Source organism: Aspergillus candidus (assembly GCF_002847045.1).
Source record: "Aspergillus candidus strain CBS 102.13 unplaced genomic scaffold BDW47scaffold_2, whole genome shotgun sequence".
NCBI lineage: Eukaryota > Fungi > Ascomycota > Eurotiomycetes > Eurotiales > Aspergillaceae > Aspergillus > Aspergillus candidus.
Genome location: NW_020194007.1, coordinates 328,358 through 348,453, shown reverse-complemented (window position 1 = coordinate 348,453; position 20,096 = coordinate 328,358). Strand labels below are relative to the sequence as shown.

The 20,096-nt window shown below is 49.0% G+C and overlaps 7 protein-coding genes across 7 annotated transcripts; 5 read left to right on the top strand and 2 right to left on the bottom strand.

Moving 5' to 3' along the window:
• Positions 1–430: 430 nt before the first annotated feature.
• On the top strand, positions 431–5,526 carry BDW47DRAFT_114878 (putative oxidoreductase, 2OG-Fe(II) oxygenase family; the record flags this gene model as incomplete). The annotated part of the gene is made up of 9 exons (XM_024814732.1): positions 431–796; positions 845–1,524; positions 2,531–2,608; positions 2,641–2,919; positions 2,974–3,160; positions 3,554–4,045; positions 4,102–4,692; positions 4,786–5,095; positions 5,366–5,526. 9 exons carry the CDS (start codon positions 431–433, stop codon positions 5,524–5,526), a joined length of 3,144 nt encoding a protein of 1,047 aa, XP_024676169.1.
• Positions 5,527–5,970: 444 nt separating this feature from the next.
• BDW47DRAFT_114877 (alpha-hydroxy acid oxidase) lies at positions 5,971–7,527 on the bottom strand (the record flags this gene model as incomplete). The annotated part of the gene is made up of 9 exons (XM_024814731.1): positions 5,971–6,046; positions 6,104–6,180; positions 6,229–6,482; positions 6,553–6,627; positions 6,679–6,831; positions 6,894–7,128; positions 7,187–7,289; positions 7,352–7,385; positions 7,434–7,527. 9 exons carry the CDS (start codon positions 7,525–7,527, stop codon positions 5,971–5,973), a joined length of 1,101 nt encoding a protein of 366 aa, XP_024676168.1.
• Positions 7,528–7,947: 420 nt separating this feature from the next.
• On the top strand, positions 7,948–9,145 carry BDW47DRAFT_114876 (uncharacterized protein; the record flags this gene model as incomplete). Its single annotated transcript, XM_024814730.1, has 5 exons — positions 7,948–7,964; positions 8,023–8,228; positions 8,276–8,332; positions 8,380–8,834; positions 8,888–9,145. The coding sequence occupies 5 exons, from the start codon at positions 7,948–7,950 to the stop codon at positions 9,143–9,145; spliced, it is 993 nt and encodes a 330-aa protein (XP_024676167.1).
• Positions 9,146–9,647: 502 nt separating this feature from the next.
• On the top strand, positions 9,648–12,096 carry BDW47DRAFT_25348 (Zn(II)2Cys6 transcription factor). The gene is made up of 3 exons (XM_024818571.1): positions 9,648–9,962; positions 10,035–10,999; positions 11,054–12,096. Exons 1-3 carry the CDS (start codon positions 9,722–9,724, stop codon positions 12,089–12,091), a joined length of 2,244 nt encoding a protein of 747 aa, XP_024676166.1. The 5' UTR covers positions 9,648–9,721; the 3' UTR covers positions 12,092–12,096.
• Positions 12,097–12,293: 197 nt separating this feature from the next.
• BDW47DRAFT_121938 (dihydrodipicolinate synthase family protein) lies at positions 12,294–13,184 on the bottom strand (the record flags this gene model as incomplete). Its single annotated transcript, XM_024815742.1, has 1 exon — positions 12,294–13,184. The coding sequence occupies one exon, from the start codon at positions 13,182–13,184 to the stop codon at positions 12,294–12,296; it is 891 nt and encodes a 296-aa protein (XP_024676165.1).
• A 304-nt stretch (positions 13,185–13,488) lies between these two features.
• Positions 13,489–15,150, top strand: BDW47DRAFT_131437 (aldehyde dehydrogenase ALDH; the record flags this gene model as incomplete). The annotated part of the gene is made up of 3 exons (XM_024817310.1): positions 13,489–13,652; positions 13,715–13,914; positions 13,967–15,150. Exons 1-3 carry the CDS (start codon positions 13,528–13,530, stop codon positions 15,148–15,150), a joined length of 1,509 nt encoding a protein of 502 aa, XP_024676164.1. The 5' UTR covers positions 13,489–13,527.
• A 1,605-nt stretch (positions 15,151–16,755) lies between these two features.
• On the top strand, positions 16,756–18,500 carry BDW47DRAFT_131435 (transmembrane amino acid transporter protein-domain-containing protein; the record flags this gene model as incomplete). Its single annotated transcript, XM_024817309.1, has 7 exons — positions 16,756–16,937; positions 16,997–17,415; positions 17,481–17,621; positions 17,688–17,902; positions 17,964–18,161; positions 18,217–18,360; positions 18,417–18,500. The coding sequence occupies 7 exons, from the start codon at positions 16,756–16,758 to the stop codon at positions 18,498–18,500; spliced, it is 1,383 nt and encodes a 460-aa protein (XP_024676163.1).
• Between the last annotated feature and the right edge of the window lie 1,596 nt (positions 18,501–20,096).

Below are 20,096 nucleotides of genomic sequence, written 5' to 3'. Positions count from 1 at the left end.
ATCTCATCAAAGCTATTCGACATGTCATGCTTATCTTAATATTTCATATAATTTGGTATTATTGATGCCTCAGTTAGAAAGGCTCTAAAAACATCCGTCATATAGTAACTAAGAACAACTGTCTAATACAAAGTCCTACATTGCTGGCAAGCCGACATCATACAAGGACTTCATAACCTGCAGGTAAGTCAGTAAAGCTATGGTTATAATTTTCCATTGTCTGGCTAATACAACAATGCAAACGACGTGAGCAACTCAGATTTGTCAAGTTAACTTTATCCTCGGCTGTGACTTTCCCCGCACGCGAGGCAACTTTATATATCCAGAAGGCCCATACTAACATCCCCTGAGATTAAAACACACCTCCCAGACTAAGAGGCTATTGCTTCAATTTGATCTACTTTAGATTAGAAAAGCTGCAACATCTATCATGGAGCCTGAACCGGAAAATTTCATCGGGCTACCCCCCTTCCCCTCGGACGTTCCAACCGCACCCCTTCTTCGCCTGTCCCTCTCGAAGCTCCTAACCGAAGATGAAACGGAAATCAAACGACTGATGGAAGCATCTGAGAAAATAGGTTTCTTCTACTTGGACTTGCAAGAGCCGAGCTGTGGGAATGGTCTCCTAAATGATGCGGACAGGCTGTTTCAGACAGGCAAGGATCTGTTCTCTCTCGACCTCGAGGAGAAACAGAAGTACGATTTTAGCAGTCAGAACTCCTACTTTGGGTATAAGTCACAAGGTGCAGCGGTTGTAGACCGTCAAGGGAATCTGGACCGTAATGAGTTCTACAATGTACCGATGTCAATCAGGTGGCATGAACACCACACTAACAACCTTCAGGTCTCGAAGGACGATATTCTAGGCGTGATGGATCCGCTTCCTGCTCCAGACATTCTGCTTCAGAGGCGTGGCTTATTGGAGTCGTTCATGAGATCCTCCCACTCGATAGTCACCCTCATCCTTAATCTCCTCAACACCGATTTGGACCTTCCAAACTCCACGCTAGCGAATATACACCGTTTGACCGCACATAGTGGTGACCAAGTCCGGTTTATCAAGGCACCACCGCAGCCTGTAAATGATCGCCGCACAGCCATGGGTGAACACACTGATTTTGGCAGCGTGACTATTCTCTTTAACCGTATTGGAGGACTACAAGTGCTCCCACCGGGCGAAGGCGCAGAATGGGTGTATGTGCGGCCGTTGCCCGGACACGCCATCGTCAATCTGGGAGATGCGATGGTGAAGTTCACAAATGGACTCTTACGCTCAAATATCCACCGTGTGGTATCTCCACCTGGAGACCAAGCCGATTCGACGCGCTATAGTCTTGTCTATTTCGCCAGGCCAGAAGATAGCGTGATGTTGAGGAGGTTGGAGGGAAGTAGTAGAATCCCTGTTCTGCAAGATGGGGACGTTGAAGAACAGGTCAACAGTAAGGATTGGATCATTCGCAGGGCTCTGGGTCGCAGGGGAGATGCTAAGGATATTGACTTTGAAAAGTCTGCTGGAACTGAGATGTTGAGTCGGAGGATCAAGGTTTAGGTCATTTCTTGTCGAGTGTATACGAAGATTTAGGCTTTCAAGTTGGAGGAAATTTTGACAAATGGAGTGAAATAAGTTGAAATGCAGTGATTTCATATCTAAGTATAAGCCTGATGGGGTAAATTGGTTCTTGTATGTTTCTGGTTGTTCTGGCGACAACCTGCTGTTGACAGGTACCCTGATCAGTGAAGTGACAGCGAAACCCACAACATCCCCAAGCAAGGATTCATCTCTGGTGTATCTTTCCCGGGACATCTCTTACTTGCACGTCATTTCATATTCCCAAGGCCCCACAGTTTATTTTTGAAATATCTTCCATTCTGGCCTCATCCATGCCTTCTTCTATCTCACACCCTCTCACCCCCTCACCCCTTTACTTCATCACCAGTCACTAGTTGTCTCATGAAATTCATTCATTGCTCCCTAGTATCCAAGAATATCTCTTTTTTACTATTAATAGCTAAATGTCACTTCTTTTCACCTCCGTGATAGCAAACTTGTTCCTCAGTTCATCATCCATACAGTGAGTGAAAGCTGATAATCAACAACCTAGAACTTTGAAAGACTCTCATTGGTCTCACAGTATCTTTATATAGCTATCTACACGACCAATAATCTTCGAATCTGTCAAAACAACCTCAAGTATTCATCGCTGTAATGGCGGTGATAATATTGGTGCACCGTACCAAGTTTGATCAGCAGGGTGGATTATGTCAAGCATGGACTACCTACAAAAGCCATCTGTCTCTTTCTTTATATGTTCTCTCATTTTGCTTCATCTTACCTTCTCGGGAAACATCTAGCTTGACGTTGTACACCAATTATCAGATCCATACATGGTGCCGTCCTATCAACCATGGGCAACACAGCTTCGCGAGAGATGCCTCCCGGCTTCAAACTCAGAGAAAGCACCCCACCATCGCGAGATGCACCTCCCAGTTTCCATACTGGAACAGATTCCCTGCCTTCCCCTGTCAGCAGTTCATTGAGGACCCCCAGGTCTTCTTTCTCCTCCGATCTAATTTCACCATGCTGGTCACATAGATCGCAAGGTATGCTGTACTCCTCGAGGGAAGCAGTGTGGTTTGAAGAAAGCTGAAAAGCATACTAGGTCTAAACTCGTTCGAACAACGCGATAGGAGCTCCTCCCCTTCCTCCACCGAGCCGCGCACACGGTACCAAAGAAACGCGGATACCTTTACATATCATTCAGATGTCTTGGTCGAAATCGAACATCGGCGAGATTGCTTTTTCGAGCAAATTTGGGGTTTGGTTCAACCGCTTTTGGGCCAGAAGCGGGTGGGCGATGTAGAAGACATTGTTAGCCCTGAAATGCCACATTATCGGACGCTAGAGGCGCAGCCTGAAGGGTATAGTCTAAAATTACACGTTTACCTTTGATAATTTGCTAACTTGTGTGCTAGGCTGAGGGGACAATTGAAGTCGTATCAACTGGACGGACTAGCGTTCTTGCTTTATCTAAGAGACAACGGCATCGGGGGTATCCTCGGCGATGAGATGGGCCTGGGTAAAACCATACAAACGCTGGCTCTCTTCCAACACGTCAAAGAGAATGGAGATCTCGGCTGCGAAAATACCGCGCCATTCCTGGTAGTTTGTCCCCTTAGCGTCGTGGAGACCTGGGTCTCTGAAATCACCAAATGGACGCCTGGGTTGAAAGCTGTAGTCTACCACGGCTCCCCCCACGACAAGGCAGGCACCAGAAGAGAAATCTCGAAATTTAAGCAAAAGAAGGAAGATCGTCCACGAGCACATGACATTGATATTGTTATTACCACATATGACTCTTTGATTTCAGACATACTTTGGTTTCGCAGAGTGTTTGTTTGGAGATACGTGGTTCTCGATGAGGGCCATCGTATCAAAAACGACCAGTCAAAAAGGACCCAGCAGCTTGAAAAGGTCAGGGCCGAGTTTAAACTAGTACTCTCAGGGTAGGTCAAACGTTCATGCAGGCTTTGCTCCAAGTATATAAGCTGACAGGAATATCCACACAGCACACCCATCCAGAACGATTTAAAGGAGTTGTGGTCGATTTTCCGCTGGTTGTATCCAGGAGTTTTCTTTCCCCAAACAGCTAGGCTTTTTGAGGATTCTTTCATCTTGAACGAAGGAAAGGTTGACACAGATTTCCTTGACCACGTCAAAGCATTCTTGAAGCTTGTTATGCTTCGTCGATCAAAGGACTCTCGCGAGGTAGGACTTGATATCCCCCCAATGAGGGAAACTATTTTGTCTGTGCCACTTTCTCGGATGCAGCATTCATGGTACATGGGAATTCTTACAGGCGTCGACCAACCGGTAAACGAAGACGGCGTCAGCACTCCATCGAGGGACCACAGCGCCGAACCAGATTGGCAAGAAGCGTTGTGGAACAACGGTGATACCTTATCCCAATCGACGATCCGATTGCCCCAAATGAGGGAAAAGAGGAAATACAAGATTCTGGCAAATACCCTCATGGAACTTCGAAAGGTGCGTTATGCCATTGTACTTCTGCACTCACAGAGCACTAAGGTGACATACGACAGTGCTCGATTCATCCCTACATGCTACGTGCGGCTATCCCGGATTCAGATCCATCCGCGAAGGACTTGGTCGCTGTATCAGGAAAGTTTGTTGTCCTAGAAAAGCTTGTCCGAAACTATCTTTCCGAAGGAAGAAAAATTATCATATTTTCGAATTTCGACCAAGCTTTGAACCTTTGCGAGGACATGTTGGAAGTGCTCAAAAGCCAGACGAATTTTGAATATGCAAGACTCGACGGCTCAACTTCTAGCGCTTGGCGAAGACTTTCTGTTCACTTGTTCAACAATGACGCAAGATACATGGTCTTCTTGCTTGCGATTAGGGCAGGTGGCGAAGGGCTCAACCTCGTTAGCTCCTCAGTCGTTGTGTTCCTCGACGAAGATTGGAACCCGCAGGTGATGAGACAAGCTGAAGCAAGAGTCCACCGGATTGGTCAGACTAGGGCAGTTGACGTTTTCAGACTCCACTCGAAAGGTACTGTAGAAGAGCAGATGGGCCGCCGTTTGCTAAAGAAGGCATACCTCGCCGACAGAGTCGTTGAGGATCGGGCGCTCGATGTTCCCGGGTCACCAACTGAGACCTCAGTTCCGCTGGTCTGTGACGAACTGGAATTATCAGAACTTACCATCGCCGATGTCAGCGAATGTGACTGGTATTCAGTACTGCAAAAATGCACAGCCAGCCAGGCGAGAGGTCCAGAAAGCCCAGGGAGGCCGACTTCCTCTGTCGACGAGAAAGAGTGGTTGAAGAGAGCCGAAGGCGTAAAAACGAACATCTTCAACGGTGCAGTCATCGACACCACGTCGACATCCTGGGCGTGGGATCATCAATCATTCATGACCCTTAGTCGGGCCGATCGTCGCATCGGCAAGCAGAGGACAACATACGTTGACGATTGGGAAGTCTTGACGGAAAATATAACCAGTGACAAGCGGACAGTCGCTGGCAAATCCACTCAGGGAAAGGATAAAAGAACCATATCTAATGAACTGGTAAGTACAACATTTCAGATACAATGATCCAAGGCTAATAAGCTCTAGACATGCTTTCTTTGCAAAAGGTTCAACCCTTGTGCCTGCACTAACTGCCCCCGAGCGTTCCACGAAGAATGTCTCGATTTGGTAGATGCTGTTTACCACATCAACAAGACCAAAATATGTTGTCCACATCATTACTGCACCAAGTGCCTCCGGTCGACCTCGGATTCTGGTAGACTTTTGTACTGTTGCATTTCTTGCGAATGCGCGTACTGTGAAAATTGCTTAGACTGGGAACAAACTGAGTTTGTCGGGGCCAATCCAGCATACCAAGTCCTTGGCCACTACCCGGGAAACATGTTCTATGTACGCTGCGTAAAGTGCGCCAAAAAGAGAGACGGACTATTTGAAGTTGACCGCACTTTGATTAAACGGCCCAGACTATTCTGACATACTCCCCACGGGTCAACGGCATGTTTATGGGTGGTGTGGCTAGATGGACAGCGTTTTCGCGGTTAACTATTCGCCTGAAGGAGACCCCTAGTGCATCAGATTGAGAGATGGGATTAAGTCGCCTGACATACAGCTACCCTTTGGCCCGGTGTCTTTGCTTGGAGAATGCATCAGTCTTGCAAGAGCAATGGTCAAAGTTGTTTTGTTTCAGGCCGAATGGTTGTGTCGAGAACCTTAGTCTTTTTTTAAGTCAGGTCGCAACTCATATGTGTGCTTCGTCGCGGATCCTGTGGTCCCTGTAGCCTAGGTATTGCATTCCCTAGATGCATAAATTGAATTCTTCTCAGTCAAAAGTAAAATTGCGGTGAGATTATTGAACTTCGTCCAGTCTCAACCACAGCTTGTTTATAGACAAACATCCTACTAACCCAAGACCAGGGCTCATAACTTGCACAGCTTACCATCTGGACGCAGGATAGACAGATAAGATCTCTGAATTTCGCTGATAGTCCGACACCTGAAACAACAATTAGCGAGGCACTAGCAACGCAAAGAGAAGGAGAAGAATACTAACCCAGCCAACGCCATCGTAATTTTCAATTCCTGGCGTAGAATCTCAATTGCTAGCTCAACGCCCTGTTGCCCATTGTACTTTTCCTCGTTAGCACATCGCACATACACAGGAGACATATCACTCACGGCAAGGCCCCAAATGGGAATCCTTCCAACAAAGCAATAGTCTGCTCCCAAAGCCAGCGCTTTGAAGATATCCGAGCCACGCCGAATTCCACCGTCAATGGCGAGAGAAATACGTCCACGGGCAAGTGGAGCACATTCTCTCAAGGTGTCCAGCGTCGCGGGGATACCGTCTAGTTGGCGGCCACCGTGGTTGGATATGACGACACCATCGACACCGCATTGGATGGCCAGTTCTATGTCTTCGGAACAGCTAACTATAATTGCACGGCTTAACTTCCAGTATGGTTTGTGTATCTTGTTTCGGGTGGCTATGGGCTTACTTACTTCCTTTCAACCAAATCTGGAGGAAGGTGTGTTTTCGGAGCCATGGGATGGTACTCTCCCAATCGAGACTAGGATCTAGGACAATCAGTGGATGACTCGGCTGGCGTGGTATGGAGAACTACTCGCCATATTCGGTCCTGTTCGACGTGTCTCCGCCATTGCTGAGAATATTCGGCCACTCCATATCTTCGGGGAGCTGATAATTGTTGCGATACTCGTTCAGACGCTTGCCGAGAACAGGGACATCGACGGACAGAAACAGAGCTTTATATCCTGCTTCTATTAAGTTGAGGAAACCTTTTAGTACAGCGACTCGAATCCAGAAGAAACGCAAGGCATACTCTCTGCGCGCTTGAGCAACTGAAGCGTAAGTGACCGGTCCCGCAGCACACACATCTGCATCGCATACGGATTCCCTAGGCCCTGAGCCGCCACGTCTTCTAGCGAGTAGTTTGAATAGGACGAGAGACCCATGCAGATTCCGTGTTTGGCGGCCGCGCGGGATGTCGCGAGCTCGCCGTCCGGATGGGCGAGTTTCTGAGACGCGGCGGGACTAAATCCGAAGGGGAATGCGACCTTTTCTTGGGATTATCACGAGAGTTTTGAACCAAGATATACGGGAATAGTTGCAAACCTTGGTATCTAGTATAGTGGTGCTTGTGTCGATCTGATTGACGTTTTTCAGAACCCGGGGGCGGATCTTGTAGCGATCGAAAGCGGCTTCGTTCTCGCGCAGGCTGGTCAAGTACACATTGTTAGAGGAAAACATGGCAGGCTCTTGGAAATGGGGCTACTGTACGTTATGAGGTCCATAGAGCCTTCATTATAGTAGTCTATCCTTGTCAGCAGTGTAGTGGCAATGCACTGCGTAGGAGTCTAACCTCGCACCATCTTGGGGAGCCGGCTGCTTCCCAGCGCCTTGAGGTCGGCAATGCATGACACGTCCTTGTGGAACGACTCGCCACGATGGGCCATAGTAAAAAAAGAAATTTGCTAGAAAAGGATGGAAACTTGAGCCTGGGGAGAGAAATGGTATTGTGGCAAGGGATTACTTTATACTCGTCGCAAATTGGGCAATGCGCCGGATAGGCGTCTTAAATCAACCGTTTGAACCATTATATAGTATTAGCCAGCAACTTCACAAGTCCTCGCAGACCAATGATAGGTTCAATTGTATGAATGACCATCTGTCGATCATTCGAGTTTCAATACCCCAGGAAACAGTTCCCTATCGTGTTATCACCGCTTCTCCTCCAAGACCGGAACGACTTGCCTTGTCTGTGGAGTTGAGCAAAATCTTAAATATCAACACCACATGCCCCTCAATGAGGGGTAAATAACATAGACGCATGTTCCTTTCAATCAGGGTATAACACTTAAACTCTGACAAGGACAATGACGCGAATCTTTCTGTGCGTTTTCTCTACCTTGTAGTTAGCAAAATGTACTAATCTTTCTTCCCCATTGCAGCACAGGTGCCTCGGGCTACATCGGCGGAGATATTCTACATCTCTTAAAGTCAACACACCCAGAGTATGCTTGCAGCATCTTGGTGCGTGACAGCACGAAAGCAGCTGCTATATCGAAGAAATACCCCGATGTGCGCGTCGTCCTAGGTGATCTTGACTCGACAGCCCTGCTAGAGCAAGAAGCTAGTCAGGCGGACGTGGTTGTCCGTAAGTAAACCAGATATCCAAAAATAATACTTGCTAAACTGGTCCAGATGCTGCCAGCTCCAGTCATATCAAAAGCGTCGAGGCCATCGCTCGTGGCAACCCAGGTACGTTCTAAACTAGTACTGGCTTTGATAAATGTTGACAATTCCAGCCTACTGGATCCAGGTATCAGGCGCAAGCGTGTTATCTATCTCCGACATTGTAAACGGCAAATATGGGGAAGGAACCGACAAAACATTTAGCGATTTGGCCGACGCCGACGAGGTCCGAGGGATCATTCACCAGAACTCCGCCAAACGAGCCGTCGACGACTTCATCCTCAATCTCACCGGCCCCAAAACAGCACTTATATTCCCTCCAATAATATACGGCCAAGGCAGGGGTCCCACCAAGCAGCGAAGCGTGCAGATTCCCGAACTCGCGCGAGTTGCAGCCCAGACGCGAACATCAGTGCGGGTTGGACGTGGAGAAGCCACGTGGAGTAACGTCCACATAACTGATGTCAGTGGCCTGTTTTTGAAGCTGGTTGAGCGAGCGGCAGCTTTTGATGGAGATGGCGATTTGTGGAATAAGAACGGATTATACTTTCTCGGTATTGACGCGATGGTAAGTGGGTGTCTTAATACTTTTTAAGGGCATGGCATGACTGAAAATTGCAGAGTTTCAAAGAAATTGCACAGATCATTGCAGACGAGGCATACGAGCTTGCATTGACTGATTCTGCAACGGTCAAGGAGATCAGTCATGAAGAGGCGGATGTCCTGTCAGGACATGCGGGGATTCTCTGGGGTACCAACGCCGTGCAGAACTCCCAACGGGCTCGTTTGTTGCTGGGTTGGACTCCAAGTGGAAGGTCATTACAAGAAGAGATTCCTGTCACTCTTCGTCTGGAGGCGACTCGACTAGGGTTGCTCTGAATACTGTAGCCAATGTGTAGCACCTGTTGCAGCACATGTATAGTTTGAAGTCCAAGAACTGACGTCGATAATATTGCAACACAATAAAGAACATAGCTACTAGACTACAAGAAGTAGTTCAACGCTTTTGGATTTCGTATGTAACCTTGTATTCTTTATTGAGTCAGGGGCTCGGTTCTGATGCGCTAAGTCCCCATTGCAATGAATTGAAGTAATCGCGGCCTTCAAAATAATCTTTATTCACTCTCTAGCGTGTGATTTGTTTTTGAATAAAGTTTTTTTCTTTGAATTGAGCAAAGCCTTAGAGACATACAGTTGTAGAGTAGCGTCCGACTATATCGTCTATCGAGACCAGATTAGGGCTAATTCCCAACCAGGAAGGAGATCCCGATCAGCTGACATCAACAGCGGGACCAACTACCCATCTCAGCGGGGTTGTCCAATCTCCAACTATCTCAGTTCTCTTTCGATCAATTGATTTCATATGATCAATACGCATTGGATCAATATAACACAACATTCCAGACATCTGTCGATTCGATTACTCCGTCCATCGTGCCCATCATCAATGGCCCGATGACGCACTCCTCATCAGGGTCGCTTCGCCCGCGTCGATCCCACGCCTTGGGAGCTTGTTCGACGTGTAGACGTCGCCACGTGAGATGTGACCAAAAAAGACCCGCCTGTCGCTCTTGTCGCACCCTGGGCTTGCGCTGTGAAGGCTTCCCGGGCAAAGTGCGCTGGATGCGCTCCAGTGGCGTTGGTGAGGATGGTGCTGAGGATATTCATCATGGAACTCGCCGGCATCTTTATACCGGTGAATATACGCCCCCGAACTTCTGAATTATGTACCCGGCCTAATTCGCTTGCTTTCTGTCTTATTTGATAGAGCGTTCTAGATTGTCGATGAGCAATTCGCTAGGAGCGGATCTAGTATCAGGCTCAATAGATGCCTCCTTGGCCGAAATCGACCTCAGATCACGAGACCCAACACGATCTTCAGAGAGTGAGATCGTTGTTGGTCCATTCTCAGTTCTGGATTTTACTCCATCTCGGCTATCAGGAGATCGTGTCTCTGCTCGGCCTGCTGCTCAGGAGGTGAATCAGGAATCCCCTGTGACTCCAATGCCACTAGCTGCACCCATCCCTCCAGGCGGTACCGGTGTTAGTGATACATCTACGTCTGGCCCTGCACCCTCCATGTTGGAGTCTCTAGAGTACATGGATGACTTTCTTCGCTGGTCTGATATATTGGGGTTCAGCCCCGACCAACTGGGATCCTCTTTACAGCCTCCGTTCGATGTCGGCCTAAGTGGCTACGGAGATTCTTGGGATTTGACTTCGGAAACCATGTTTGGGTCTGGTTTGTTGGTCATGTCCGATCATATCCAAAACTCTTCCCAGGGACCAATTTCAAGTCACAATGCTGTGGGTGTGGGATCAGAACAGTTGGATATTCTGGCGGACGTACCCTTCTTATTGAAGCATTTTCAGGATATCGTACTCCCGAAGATGGTAGCGATGCCTCTTGGTCAAAAATCTCCATGGAAAACGCTCAACATTCCGGGTGCTATGGCTACTTTCGGCGACTTGACTATCCTCGAGACACAAGACATAAGCCTTGCCCGTTTAGCAAACCTCTATGCCATTTTGGCATGTTCTGCGACATACCTCGCCCTAAATCCCAGCAGCTGTTTGGAGCGGTCTGTTGACCATTGGCAAAGCGTAGCGGGTCAAGCGTTTGAGGAAGCTAAAGGCCATATGAAGATGTCGCTAAAGAATGAAACCGAAGAACCGAAGAAGGCCAAGTATAAAGATCAGCTAATGGCCCTCTGTGCCCTGATCGAATATGCGGTCAGTGCATCACTTTCTACATGGCTAACTTCGAAGCGTTGCTAATTTTAACAGGTTATTTCAGGCCAGCAAAATTATGCCCGATGTTTCATGGTCGATGCAGAGCGACTTCTGCGCCTTCGGGGCCTGTCAAAACATAGAATTCCTCAGAAAGCTCGACTTCTGCATCATGTCTACACATGGCTACGGATCGTAGGTGAAAGTACTTATGTATTACACGACTACAGCCCATCTAGCTCTTTCTTAGAGAGCCTCGAATCTAATTTTCGACTTCGTCGTCCCGGTGACAATGCGACGGCCACAAGCGAGTGGAATACGCGGCTAGACGATTTCCTGCGCCTCGAGTCTCGGAACCCAGACTGCGATCTCAATATTAATGAGCCCAAGGACCGCGAAACTGGTTTTTATGACATCCATTTGCAGGATTCAAGAAGCTTTCCGGAGACCTTATATAAACAGACCTACGGTATTCCGGAGACATGGTTGAGCTTAGTGTCGCAGACCACCAGGCTCGCAAATGTCATGGAATCTTTCCGTATCGCGCAAAAGTCATACAAGGGAATCAATGTTGAAGCATGGGAGACCCTACATCGACGCAGCGTGCTCTTAGAGAACATGATCTGTTCCTTTAGCCTTGGCCGATCGCGGGATGGGAAAATAGAGGACACCGACACCTCGACGGCAGCACGGCATATGATCCATGCATTGAGCGCAGCTTTGGTAATCTTCTTCTATCGCCGCATCCGCCAGGTTCATCCCGTAGTATTAGGGGGTGAGGTGGACAAGGTTATATCAGCATTGAACCACTTCAATACCGCAATGCCGCATGAGAGTCTTACAGGCCCGGGAACTGCCTGGCCGGCATTCATCGCAGGGTGCGAAGCTATCACGGATTCCCAGCGTGAAGAATTCATGCAATGGCTTAACGAGGCGGACTCCAAGTGCGGGTTTGCTGCTTTCCGAACGGCCAAGGGCATTATGGCTGAGTTGTGGCGCAAACAAGATCAACATCTAGCTACTGATCGTGGGGAGCCTGTCCCGACGTGGATTGACATCACGAGACAAGCGCAATTATGGCCCATGCTTTGCTGAATTTTGTACCACATATTCCCTTCCATGTTGAACGCTGTCTGTTTTCAAGCACCTTTCCCATCCCTCGTCTCTTCTATTTTTACGCGATATGAGCTACGACGTTTAACGACCTCGGAATCAATACTATACGATCTGCTGTCAAGTTTGGTTCTAAGGCGTATCCATTCAGACTCGGGTAGAGATATTGTCTCAAAAATACTAATTAAATAGTCTTTACCCCGGCATCTTGTAACGAACTCTTTAATTCTGCCTGCAAATTCTCGTTAAGCAAAGCAAACGGCTTGCGCAAACCCCCGGTCGACTGACCTCTCAGCTCAACACCCGTTTTCACAGCAGCAGCATAATTGTGCGACTCGAGAAACTTGCAAACCGGCCAGGCTTTAGCCCAAAGCTCGCGTCCCTTTTTAAGGTCTCCCTTCACCGAAACAGCATCCCAAAGCTCAACCGCCAGCTCAGGGATGATGTTCGCAGCGCCCCAAACACCTCCCCTTGCCCCAGCTGCCAGACCATAAAAAGTGAGGGTATCCCAGCCATTAAAAGCAGTGATTTTATCCGACAGACCAAACAGCAGCTCTGTCAATGCAGGGGCATTACCCGATGTATCCTTAAGATACTTGACACCCACATCAGACAGACCAGCAATCTCCGCCGGACTCAGCGCCAACCCCGAAGCAGAGGGGATATTGTAGTAAACAATGGGCAACTTAGACGCGTCGTGAATCTCAGCCATGAGCTCCCTCAACTGCTCCAGGTTGACGGGGTCGTAGAACGGCGGCACGACCATCAGCGCCGCGGCGCCGGTTTGCGCCGCGTGCACGCCTAGCTCGACCGCCTCGGCCGTAGAAGTGCTGCCCGTGCCGGCGATGACGGGCACGCGGCCTGCGGCAAACTTGACGCATAGCTCGGTGAGCTGCTTGCGCTCGGGGAGGCTCATCGTTGTGAACTCGCCTGTGCTGCCGCCTGGGACGAGCCCGTGGACGCCGCTGTTGATGAGGTGCTCGATGTGCGCTTGAAGACGGCTTGAGTCGATCTGGGTCTTGTCGTCTGTGAAGGGGGTGATTAGGGCTACCATTATGCCGGAGAGGTCTGCCATTTTGTCGGGCTTTGGTGGATGCCAGAGGTAGACTGGAGGATGAAAATATTCAACTATATAGAAATAGAAAGGCGTAATGAAGCAAGACAGCCGAGAGGATATAATTCATCTTATATATAGCCTTTGGTAGGCATACTTCGTTGTCCTCCACCATGCGGAACTGCCTTCCTCGTAGGTGAGTCCACTGTTATCAGTTAGGGTTAGCGGGATCACCTTCCTGGATTGGTGCGCAGACTAAACGCGGGGCAGAGAGTGAACCCCTCCAGATATATTCGACGACGAGACAAATGAGCATTATAATCAGCGTGACTGTATAGGCATTCTTACCCTCGGAAAAGAAACCATGGCCAATCTCCTCGTGGAGCTTGTCACCCCGAATGGGCACCGCTACCGGCAGCCCACCGGCCTCTTCATCAACAACGAATTCGTCCCCTCGAGTGGCCAGACTATCACTTCGCTCGACCCCGCGTGAGTATATCATCTACCTTGATTATATCAACTTAATCAGATCAATTCCTAACCTTCTGCAGAACGGACAAACCAATTGCCACCGTCCACGCCGCCAGCGCCGAAGATGTCGACCGCGCCGTTCAGGCAGCCAAGACGGCGCTATCCCACCCGTCCTGGAAAAAGCTCCCTGCGACAGACCGCGGTCAAATGATGGCCAAGCTCGCCAATCTAATCGAGGAGAAAAGAGAATTATTCGCCTCAATTGACGCATGGGATAATGGTGCGTACTATCCAACAAAAACAATAAAGCGCACTAACTCACAACCAGCCAGGAAAACCATACCACGTCGCGCTAGACGAAGACCTCACCGAAGCCATCACCACAATCCGATACTACAGCGGCTGGGCTGACAAAACATATGGCCAAACAATCAGCACGACGCCGGCTAAGTTCGCCTACACGCTGCGCCAGCCGGTGGGCGTCGTGGGCCAGATCATCCCATGGAACTACCCCCTGTCTATGGCGACGTGGAAGCTGGGCCCTGCGCTTGCCTGCGGGAACACGGTCGTCTTGAAGCCCGCCGAGCAGACGCCTCTGAGTGTCTTGGTTCTAGCGGAACTGATCAAGGAGGCGGGATTCCCGCCTGGCGTAGTCAACATCGTTAATGGGTACGGGCGCGAAGCGGGCGCTACGCTCGCGTCGCACGCGCTCGTCGACAAGGTAGCCTTCACTGGGTCGACGATGACAGCACGAGAGATCATGAAGATGGCAGCTGGCACGCTCAAGAACATCACTCTAGAGACGGGCGGGAAGTCGCCTCTGCTGGTGTTTCCGGACGCGGACCTCGAGCAGGCTGTCAAGTGGTCGCATTCCGGGATCATGTCTAACCAGGGCCAGATATGCACCGCGACGTCGCGCGTCTTCGTCCACGAGAGTATCTTCCAGCGCTTCCTGGAATCGTTCGTCGAAGCTGTGGAGAGTGCGCCTGTCGGCGACCAGTGGGATGCGTCGACGTTCCAGGGTCCGCAGGTGACGCGGGCGCAGTACGAACGCATCCTCTCGTATATCCAGATGGCAAAGGACGAGGGCGCTACGTGCGTTACCGGTGGAGAGACCTATGTTCCTTCGAAGGAGGAAAACAAGAACGGGTACTACGTGCGTCCGACGGTGTTCGTCAACGTCACGGATGAGATGCGCATTGTCCGCGAAGAGGTCTTTGGTCCCGTGGTTGTTATCCTGCCGTTTGCTACTGAGGAGGAGGCGGTTCGTCGAGCGAACGACACCACGTATGGTTTGGGCGCCTCTGTGTTTACGCGCGACCTGGAGCGCGCGCATCGTGTAGCGGCGGATATTGAGTCCGGCATGGTTTGGATCAATAGTAGCCAAGATTGTGATCCTCGGGTGCCATTTGGGGGTGTCAAGCAGAGTGGTATTGGACGAGAGCTGGGTGAGGCTGGTCTTGAGGCTTATAGTCAGGTCAAGGCGGTTCATGTGAATATGGGTACTAGACTTTGATAGAGTATATTTTTCTTTGTATGTTCTAGATAGTATAACATGAGTTAGCTTGTTTTGAAAGCCTGAATAGAATGATAGTGTTCTTGCGTACCGAGGTAATAGTATATTATATCCGCAAGATGAAAATGAAAATGATATAATGCGGTGATTGAACTAGAATCGAGCATCCCCAGTCCATACTATCTATGAAGATTGCTTCAGTCTACCAGCATCAGCAGAATTCATATTCACTGGTTATTATACATTGGTACAGAAACTAGATTTACGCCCAGTATATACACATCGACACGACGGCATGGACTTTTCTACAGACAGCTAATAAATATATGCATATAATCATGCATATACATACCACAACACACTTACCCATCCACGTGTATATCCAACATCTGAATTTTGACTTTACTCAGGTGGGTCACAGTACAATATTTTCTCGCTGGCAAAGTATACTTTTTTCCAATTCGTCGTGACTTCCACAGAGTTTGGTTGAGACGGTCCACCGCTTATAACATCTCAGTCATATAACCGTCAAATTTTAGACATGAGAAGAAGGTCATACCAGTTTATTTGTGAAAAGCAAGAAAAATCAGGTAATCTCGTGGTTTTGATCTAGTTAATGCTGTCTTGTATATCTCTGACTAGGTATCAGCGCCATCGGGCAGTCAAAGGAGAGCCATGCAGGCCCTACCCAAGCTTTGCTCGAACTTTGTCCAGAGAATAGACATGTCACCAAGCAAGACAATAACCCTTCAACACGAACGTGTCGGACGCAAGGAGGCTCTACAATTGTACATCCATCTTATTCTGGACGACTCGGAGATTTTGGCGAAGCAACCAGCGGTGTGCGATTCCAATCCCACCACCTGGTTGGTTTTGGCAATGCTCTCAATAGTGGCTTAGCACGACTCATTTACGTATGAATAATCTTAAAGCTGTTTAATAGACATATTTGTGTGCCCTATGCCGGGGATAGGACAGTTCTCTCGCTATCAACGGGGAGGCGAATCTACGCCAAGTCACTCGTGCTTAGCACTCCAATTGGACCTTGTGGACGAACTGTCTCCACTGGAACTGCGCTTCTCTGAGTTTTTTTGATATTCTGGCTTATCTTAGACTCTCTTTAATGTCTAATGTTCTTGGTGGCGCTAGGTAGAATCCAGACGCACGCCTCGACGTCAGTCGGGTCAGACAGACAGTCTCTGGTATATAGAAGCTGGTATGCAACCTGAACCATGGCAGTGCGACAGATACCGATATTGAGAAGTCGTTTGATCAGTTGTCTTCTCACTTGACAGTTAAAAAGATGCAATCTTCGACAACCGCTGCAGAGCCTTCCCACTAGCCATAGCCCCTTGCTCTCTCCCATAGCATCGGTCCGATCATGACACCTGTTGTGGATAGCGGTCTGTCAGTCCTTGCTTCGATCCAAGATCTGACATTAGACAACATGTATTCTTGGTGCGCTCGTTCTAGTACTTGGGACAGGGCTGTCGCCGTCCAGAGAGATGTCTTTGTCGATTCCAACTACGATCTTTCTTTCGTCTTCCGCTCAACGACCGTGATGACCTTTGATACAGCCATAATAGCAGCAGTGATACACTTATAATGAACCCAGAAATCGAAAACCAGCCTCGCGACATGGAGGCTGTCAATGAAGAGAAGCACCAACCAGGGGACACCGGCGTGCTGGACCCAGACGTGCAAGCCGCCAGCCCCATACCATACCGCGACGACGCCTTCGGAGACGAGCATGACGCCGAAATCAAGTACAAAGTTCTGAAATGGTGGTACGCGCCTCCTCGTCATGCCTGTCTAACCACGCTGACCCTAGCCCAAACATAAACAGGCAGTGTGGTCTGCTAATGGTCGCCATGACCATCTCGCTAGGAATCCTCGCGTTGCCAGCAGCCGTAGCCGGCGTAGGACTCGCCCCAGCCGTTGTCATTCTTATCGGGCTGGGCATCCTATGCTCGTACACCGGGTACGTGATTGGACAATTCAAACTGAGGTACCCTCATATTTCTGGCATGGCGGATGCAGGTGAGGTGCTAATGGGCGGGTTCGGGCGCGAGCTGTTCTTCGGCGCGCAGCTGCTTTTCCTGATCTTCATTATGGCCAGTCATATTGTCACGTTCATTGCGGCCATGAATACCATTACCGGCCATGCTACTTGCTCGATTGTTTTCGGGGTTGTGGGGCTCGTGGTTTCTATGCTACTCTCTTTGCCGCGGACGTTGAAGAATATGTCTTGGCTGTCGATGGCGTGTATGTATCTTTTCCGGCGCATCCTGGGGAGTATAGTTTTTCCACTGTCGGCTTATTCTTCTCAGCGTTCACGAGTATCTTCTGTGCGGTCCTCGTGACGATGATTGCGGTTGGTGTGCAGAGGATGCCCCCCAAAGTTGGGCCCACCGTGGATACGAACCTTGTCACCGGCTTCACGTCAGCGTCGAACGTCGTGTTTGCATTTGGTAAGCTCGCAGTGGAGAACAAGGCATAAGAGAGGAAGCGAAGAGACCGAGTCTGACACAGCCCAGCCAGCCACAACGCCTTCTTCAACTTCATGGCCGAGCTCAAAGACCCCAAAGACTTCACCAAGTCGCTTGCCCTGACCCAGTCACTCGACATATCGCTCTACCTCATTGCCGCCGTCGTCATATACTGCTACGTCGGGGAGGACGTCCCCTCTCCAGCACTAGGAGCCGCCGGCCCTGTCGTCTCAAAGGTAGCCTACGGCATCGCCCTGCCGACAGTGAGTTCTCAGCGGGCCTTCTGAATCCGGAACAGGGACCTAATAATCAAAACCAAACCAGATCATCATCGCGGGCGTCCTCACAGGCCATGTTGCAAGCAAATCTATCTACGTGCGTGTTTTCGCCGGCACCAACCGCATGCAGAAGCGCGATTTCGTCGCCGTCGGCTCGTGGGTGGCGATCGGATTGTCTCTGTGGATTGTCTCGTGGATTATCGCTGAGGCGATTCCGGTGTTCAATAATCTTCTCAGCTTGATGGTTTGTGCATGGCTTCTTGACGCCTCTCGGTCAACGCGTACTGACTTCCTGACAGACGGCGCTATTCGCCAGTTGGTTCTGTCTAGGGATTCCGGGAATTTTCTGGCTGTATATGAATTATCACCGGTGGTTTTCTTCCTTCAGCAAGATAGCCTTGACGTTCGTCAATCTTCTCTGTCTCTGTTGTGGGATTGTCTTGGTTTGTCAACCCGTGTCTCTTGTTCTTGGGTCAATGAGAGCTTCTAACGAACACAGTGTGGTTTAGGGCTGTATACGTCCGGCAAGGCTATACACGACAACCCTCAAAGCCAGAGCTTTTCGTGCGCAAGTACTGAATAGTATCAAATCTAGTATTGTACAATTGCTTTAGGCGTGTTCTTTCTTCTCTATAAATAGCGCGTTGGATTGGTGGATACTCATGTGAATACTCTGTGGCTCTCCTACTGAAAAATGTTAAGTGTAGTGACTGTAACACCTCTAGAAGTAAAGCACGAACTATCAGTACGTGGTGACGACTATCATAGCGTCCCTCTCTTTAGCAAACTGATGGCGGACAGCAATTCCTAGATAGCAAGGTCTGGTTTTTACAGATAAAGCGGGCAATGCTTCATTATCCATTTACCTAGTGACAAGGATCATTCAAGATAATTTTATCCAAATTTATACTCAGCACAAATTGTCAATTTCGCTCCTAGGAAGTGAAGCTCAACCAGGCACCATCAACCCCACTAACGAGATACCTCAAACGCCTGCTTCATTTCCAATAGTTAAAAAAAGGATAGCATCGAACTAAAAGGATAAGCTTCGCGCCATCGACAAGTCCAGACCAAACATGACACGCCATACGCGTTGTTCCGAGATCCCGGCATCAGGAGAATACACATATACCGATCCAACGGACGGGGGAAGCCATAAATATCCCCAACCGAGGCACGTCCTGTCGTTTCACATAGTTCTCCTATCTTGAAGGAGGGGAAGGGGGAATCCCGGAATCTTCCACTATCAGACCCACTCTCTACTACTAACCCACCGAGTCCTTCCTCTTGGGGTAGGTCCGATCTCTAAATTTGTCCCGTCGGAGGATCGACAATGGTGATACATTTTCTTCGAATCGTGTCTGTCTGTCTATTGAATGCTTGAGGGTTAGCTAGAGCCCGAGCTGCAGGTGCTGCTTGTTTTGTTACGGGTGTTTCTTCCGGGTGCCCCTGATTCGAAGGTGTTGATCTTGAAATAGTGCCTGATATTCGTTATCCGCGTGGTCTGTCTTGGTCGCCGAAGCTAAGACACTGAGATGATAGTGGGTTATACGGGGTCTAGTCGATCGACGTCGGTTTATTTTTTCTCTTTTGTTTTGCTTTATGATATGGGTTTGGTTTAGTCCAGTTCGGTCTTCAGCGAGATTTCACAAGACAGTATGCGGAACCCCGATATCAGATTCCCGACACGGTCCCAGAATCCCGAGTATAGTATCACTTGTGGGAAAGACACCTCGGTCAGTACTATGGTAAGGATCAGCTTCGAGGCTGGCGATTGAACGAAATGATAATAATATCTCAGCTACTCACCAAAGTACCGAATCGGCATTTGGTCGGGGTTTCAATCTGATATCCCAGCACACCCCGTATACTCATCTCTTTCAAACAAAAAGCAGGGCGTCAGCTCTCGGGGGCTGAACCCATGTGTATTCAGATTGAACAAATCCAAACATAAACTCTTTGAAGAGTGCTTCTTCGGTAATAGTTCATTTGCTTCTATCTTGCCTCTGCAGAATCTACCGTGTTCTCGGATATTCGGTGACATATCAGTAGAGTGAGCTGCAGACTATATCCAGACAATGTATATACAACAGTCATTCCTATTGAACTACAAAACATCCATAAAAACCTCCTATCTACTGAATACTATACGTAGTATACATATGAGACAAATTTACAT